Source organism: Psammomys obesus, unplaced genomic scaffold (assembly GCF_907164565.1).
Source record: "Psammomys obesus unplaced genomic scaffold, mPsaObe1.curated_primary_1811, whole genome shotgun sequence".
In the NCBI taxonomy this organism is placed as follows: Eukaryota; Metazoa; Chordata; class Mammalia; order Rodentia; family Muridae; genus Psammomys; species Psammomys obesus.
The window spans coordinates 18,303,023-18,309,022 of record NW_026596079.1 but is presented as its reverse complement, the minus strand read 5'-3'; the positions used below and the strand labels follow the sequence as shown (position 1 = coordinate 18,309,022).

At 43.4% G+C, this 6,000-nt stretch overlaps 1 protein-coding gene across 3 annotated transcripts in view; it reads left to right on the top strand.

Moving 5' to 3' along the window:
- The first annotated feature begins 205 nt into the window (after positions 1–205).
- The window catches only part of Fer1l6 (fer-1 like family member 6), a 150,845-nt gene continuing 145,050 nt past the window's right edge, over positions 206–6,000 (top strand). Inside the window, exon 1 of one of the 3 annotated variants that reach the window (XM_055626273.1) lies at positions 206–253. Coding sequence is in view for 2 of the 3 variants with exons in the window: in XM_055626272.1 (XP_055482247.1) it covers positions 231–253 (23 nt within the window). In the remaining variant the exon portion in view is untranslated. The remainder of the gene's footprint in view (positions 254–6,000) is intronic. The other 2 variants (XM_055626272.1, XM_055626271.1) reach the window with 2 other exon arrangements.

Genomic DNA, 6,000 nt, shown 5'->3' with positions numbered 1-6,000 from the left:
GGCTGGGAAGCTTGATAGGTTGGTCCTCTCTCAGGGACCAGTTTAACTTAGTCCCTTCGATTGCCCTGGGTAGCCACACACAGCCAGCCTTGTTGATTCAGCCACACCCCCAGGTAGCCTCGCCCACCAGATTACTCTGAAACTTAAAGCCTGTGTCCAGGACCTAGATAAAACCAGACACCAGGATTTTGCTATTTCCTGGACCAGAGGATCCACTAAGAAGAGGAAGAATGGAGAAGCCACCTAAAGCCAAGTAAAAATACTTTCTCTTAATGGAAGGTTTCCGGGGGTGGTCGTAGCCAGGGCACCAAGGAGTAAGGATCTTCCTCCGTAAGTGACTAAGGTTTAAGGCTCAGTAGGCAAAGGCCATGGGCCACAGGAATTGGGCCTGGTCATGCACTTCAAAGACATTCTTCTCCGTATATGATGAGAAAAATAAATATTACTTTAATAATCGCTCTCATTACTGGAGAGAATCAATTTGAACAATTTTTTTTAAAGTTCTTTTCATCCCTTGTGCTAGACTGTAATAGTTACTAAATGCTTTGATTACAAACTGGGGATTTTTCTGATGTTATTAGACTAAACTGTCATTTGACTTGGTGCCTCGTTTTCTTCCTCCCCATGGCCATTATCTTCTGCTGCCAAGTTTCTTGGCAATCACTTGGTGGGAGCTGAGACCTTTCCAACCTTCTTCTGGCATGTGTATTGTTCATGGGGCTTTCATCCCAGGCAGACTTGCTCACAGAGAGCTAAAACCTTGGCTTGGTGGTGCCTGATGGCCTCACAGGCAACAGCTATTAGGCCCATAGTTTAAGAAGATCTTGGCTCTTCATCTGTGTTGGGCTGGATGGAAGGAGCTGATTTGTATATTTTCATCTGCAAAGTGATTTTGAAGAAATACATAAGTATATGAAAGCTTAATTCAGGGACAGGCTCCAAATTCTGGTATGGAATCAAGACGACGAATAATATTTGAAATTTAACCAATTGCTTATTGAATATTTACTAATCATAACACGGGTATGGTGCTTTACAGGCCCACAGAAAGTCCCTTTCACAGAATATTTACAGATTGGCGGTGCCGCTCAATAGTGAAAGCTTATGCGTTGCAAAGATTACGGGAAATGTGCTAAGAATAACGTTGGAGCCTGGGCAGGAATGTCCCCATTTGGGGGAATGAAGAAAATGTTCTGAGAGAATGTTGCCACTCCTTTGTAGCAACGGTATACTTGTAAGCTGGAAGAATGACTAGTCGATAATATTTTTGAGTGTGGAGATGAATATCGCAGTGAAGAAGAATGCTCCAGAAGGAAGATCTAGATAGCACAAGGTGAGGAGATGAGGCAGAGCAAGGTCAGTAAATATGTACATTATGTCCATCTTGTACTTTTTGTCAGTGGAGGCAGGACTGAGGGCTGAGGATGCATTCTCCTTCCGGGTTACAAACACCACCTATCCCTGAAGACCCAGGCCAAGGCTGCTTTATTCTCGCAGACTCTAGATTTACTCTTGTGGGAATAAATTCTCCCTCGGACCTCCCAGAGTTCTTGTCTTCTTGGAACTTTCAACTTGTTATATCTTAGTAGCTATCATCTATGGATAGATTCCCAGCCCTCTTGGATTATAGGGCACTGAGAATTAGGGGTGTTCGGATTGCTTTCCAGAATGAGTATTCAGGGAATGCTGGGCTCCCCATGAGGCTGGTCTTGCAACACTTCGCATACTTCTTAATGATTGGCATTTTATTTTCTTCTTTCCTTCCTTGTGCCCTTGTCACATCTCAGGATAATGTTGAGAAGAAAGTAATGGCATTATCTTCTATTTATAGGTGAACACTGGAATCACCAGGATGTAGGTGTTTTTGGTGGTACTGTAAAAGTGAAGAGGGCAGTTTCTCCTATGAGTAGCAATCCTTCTATTGTGTGAGGGATTCTAGTATGGTACATGCTGATGTACGGCTCTTAGTTGCTAAAATAGTGAAATACTTACATACTAGGAAGCAAATGGCTCCTTAATTAAGCCCATAGAATGCCCTTCTGATACTCAGAATCCACTTATATGCAACAATCATGAGTAAGGCCTGGCCTAGAAGGAAAGCCTCAAGAGCCTGTACGGTAGCTGGGGCTGGTAGTGTTTTTCTTAGGTCAATACCTGTGCCGTGGGTGTTTTGACTAAGACTCCTGTTTGTCAATACTACCTATAACACTGAGGTATTTTCTTCTGAAGAATAACTGAGTTGGGGTAGCAATTTATATGAAAGGAAGTAAAGATGGTAAGTCCAATCTGGTGGGTTTATGCTGACTATATCCACTGAGGCATATTGCTTCACTGCTGCTTCTCAGTCTTCTTGTCAGCAAAAGAGGTGTGCTAGTTCATTCTTTTGTCCATTCACTCACTCATTTATCCATCCACCCACCCATCCATCCATCCATCCATCCATCCATCCATCCATCCATCTGTCTCACCAACAATGGTGCCAACATGGAAATGTCGACTGGCGGTGACCCAAGAAACACGGGAAGACTCAGTTTGAGCAGCTAGCTTGTTTGAGGGTCAGATGAGACATTGGGAATAAAAGCCTTTTGAAACTGTAAAGCACTGTGTTGATGCTCAAGTGCTCTTTGGTATTTACTTAGAAAACAGGTGAGGGCATTTTTATATTTTATGCTCTACGACATTTAGCATGGCCTTCAGAACTTTATTTATTAATGGCGGGTATGTAAATCATGAACAGCACCAAAAGGACTCTGGGAAGTTTCCATGTAACTGGTATTTGATGAGAATTTCTTTGCTTCGGGTATTGCCCCTTTTGCCAAAACATAAAGAACTCCCACGATGTTTTTCATATTGCAAAAGTAGTGCAAAATCTTTATAAATATGTACAAGAATACAGGAAAAGTCATAAAGACAAAGATAAAAATGAATCCAGTTCTACATCCTAAGGAGAAATATTTTGATGAAACATCCCTCCAGGCACCTTTGTATGCATATATTTATTATTATTATTTTTTTAAAGAACTTGCATCTTATTCTTATTCCTCATGCTGTTCTGTAACCCACTTTTCTTCAACACATACTGAATGTTCTATTACTGGGTGGATGAATGAAAAGTGTTTAACATTAAAAGAGTCTGTGATCTCACTGGTTTCTTTTTATCTCAGCATTCTAGGACACTGGGAGTGCTTAAATCTTCTTATGTTTTCTTCTTGAACCAATAAAGTCTTGAGTGCTGGGCACCTTTTCAATCCAACAAATGCATACTCACACAGCTTTTGCCAATGACTGCCTCGTTTTCACTATCTACATAACATTATTTACATCTTTGTTGCTAGATGTTCGGGTTATTTCTTATGTAATAATTATGTAATGAATATCCGTGTATATGTGACCTTGCCTGTGTGAGAAGTGGACTGTGTTTTGGAGAGGGTTAAGCTCTTCAAAGAGGCAGCTGTGGGAGGGCCTTGTACAAGACAGAGTGGGGTTAGATCCTGATCAATTAGACACAAGTTTCACAATCTCTCCTTTGAATGTTGGAAGTGAAATACTGCTAACACACCAACCCCTGGTACTGAGGGGTCCTTAGTCTAGTGGGTCTAGATGGGATCAAGCTGTAATTAACAGTGGACAGTTGGCAGTGGAGGGGAGCTCTCTACCTGCAAAGCTAAAGTGTAGACTCGCCTTCCAGGGGATCTACCATAGCAGTGGGAGAGCTGCTTCTGCTGGTAGGCGAGCTCGGTGGTTGTTCATATTCAAGGCCACTAGATGGAGCAGGATAAGAACTAGGGTTCCAGATCATTTGGAACAGCCTTTCTTGTGGCCAGCCTGATATAAGCCAAATTCTGCCCCCCCCCCCCATGTCCATATGTCTGTGGCCCTTGCACTCAGCGATTGCTACCTGAATACAATGGCTGCTGGCTCTTGTGACATCACCTGTAAGCATAAGAAAGTCTTGAGATTCTGGTTCTCACGCTGATGGCCATTTGTGGGCAGCGACACCTGCCTTGCATGACCGAAGGTAACATCTCTGACTGGAGAGACAAGCAGGGTTTCTGCTGGAGTCACTGGAAGGCACAGGAAAGAGAAAAAAAGAGGGAAACCCCTCAAAGGAGATGCTTCGGCTGCAGTAAACACTGCCAGTGCGTCAGTGTTCTGCCTACGCTTGTTCAGAGGTTTAGTTGGGACCAGAGTCTGTACAGGAGGAACAAGGCAGCTTGGGGAGGTCACTGCAGAGGCCACTAGATGGAGCAGGATAATTCGTATTATGGTTAAGGAGAAAAAAAAAAACTGTATGCAGCACGAGGTCATGGCTGTCAGTCAGCAGACAACACAGGAATGAGACAGAAACCCAGTGGGTACGCTGAGAAGATGGTTCAGGGTTTAAAACGTTTTGCTGCGCAAAGTTCAAATCCCCAGAAGCCCACATATGTGCCAGGAGAGTGTGGCAGCCCACCCACAGTTTCAGCCTCAGAACCCAGAGCAGGCTGGCCTCCAACACTAACCACTGGGACACCCTGCCTCAGTGAACAAGGTAAAAGGAGAAAGAGCTATGAAGGAAGGGTCCCAGCAACAACCCAGGGCCTGCACACATACCTACACACTCATGTGTCCACACACATTAAAAAGTATGAATACACACACATATGGACCCTACAAACACATATGAAAAGTGGAAAAATAAATAATAAAAAAGAAACTCAACAGGTATGAAAGACTCAGGGAGCAGGATTGCCAAGGGGGAAGGCAAGTGCCACAGAATACGAGCTGTGATTTAGCTACCACCCCGGCTCACAACCCCTACTCACAGCTTCTAAAGCCATACATCTCTCAAGAGTTTTCTTTAAGCATGGCACAAAATCTTGTTTCGGAAACTGGTACATGGCTATTTATTATTTTATCCCAGATAATGTGACTTAAAATTTTTTTTTTCTATAAAACACTAACATATTTGGTTATAAAAGGCTATCTTGAACTCTGGTAGAGCCTAATTTAGTATTTTATCTCTTTCCTGGACATGTGGATTTTGGGGCTAGAGAGATGGCTCAGTGGTCTAGAGTACTTTTCTGCTCTCCCAGAGGACTAGAGTTTGACTTCCAAGGCCCATGTTGGCCGGTTTACAACTACCTATAACTCCAGCTCCAGGAGATCCAATACCCTCTTCTGACCTTTGTAGGAAGTCTCTCTCTCTCTCTCTCTCTCTCTCTCTCTCTCTCTCTCTCTCACACACACACACACACACACACACACACACACACGGGCGCACACATGAAAAAGAGATGTGGGACCGTGCTGTATCCCATTATGTGGCAGCCACAACTCTCAACTACTTTACATGAATATCTTTGTGTGATATTTGTGATGCCTTCTAGTATAGATGCCCTCATTAGTCCCATCTGACTGAAAGTAAAACAAGAACCAAAGGAGTTTCATAATTTGCTTAGGGATGCAGACACAACAGGCGGTGAAAAAGTCAAGAATTTGGAGGAATAGAAATGAGTCAAATGGCTCAAAAGGAGTCAATGCTTAGTTTCATTTAGGGACAAAAACCCCGGCATTTGGCTTGACTAAAGCCATGGGCAGGTGAACAGTTGCAGTGAACCCAGTTGTTGGTGGGGTATGGGGCTTCCGGGAGGGGCTTTATTTTCTCCTCTCAGGGAGTCTAATGAAATTGTTCATCAACAGTGGAGCCTTTGCTGACCTGCTAGGGAAACCATGTGATTGCTGAGGAGGAAAAGATTCATTGGTAACAATTGCACTTTCTTGTCTAAATGCCCAAGGGACAGCTCAATTTTTCTGTGCTGAAGTGGAATTTTGGCTTTCTGCACTTTGCAATAAACACACTAACTTTTGAAAATCTTCACAGCAGTCTTTTGTGGCAGCATCATTTGTCACAGCAGCAATCGTCAGTCGATGGTTTTTCTCCCCTCGAAAGTTGTGCTTCTGGTTAAGGGCTGAGTGTGTTGGCTTCTACTGTCTTACTTTATTGATGCCCACATTATC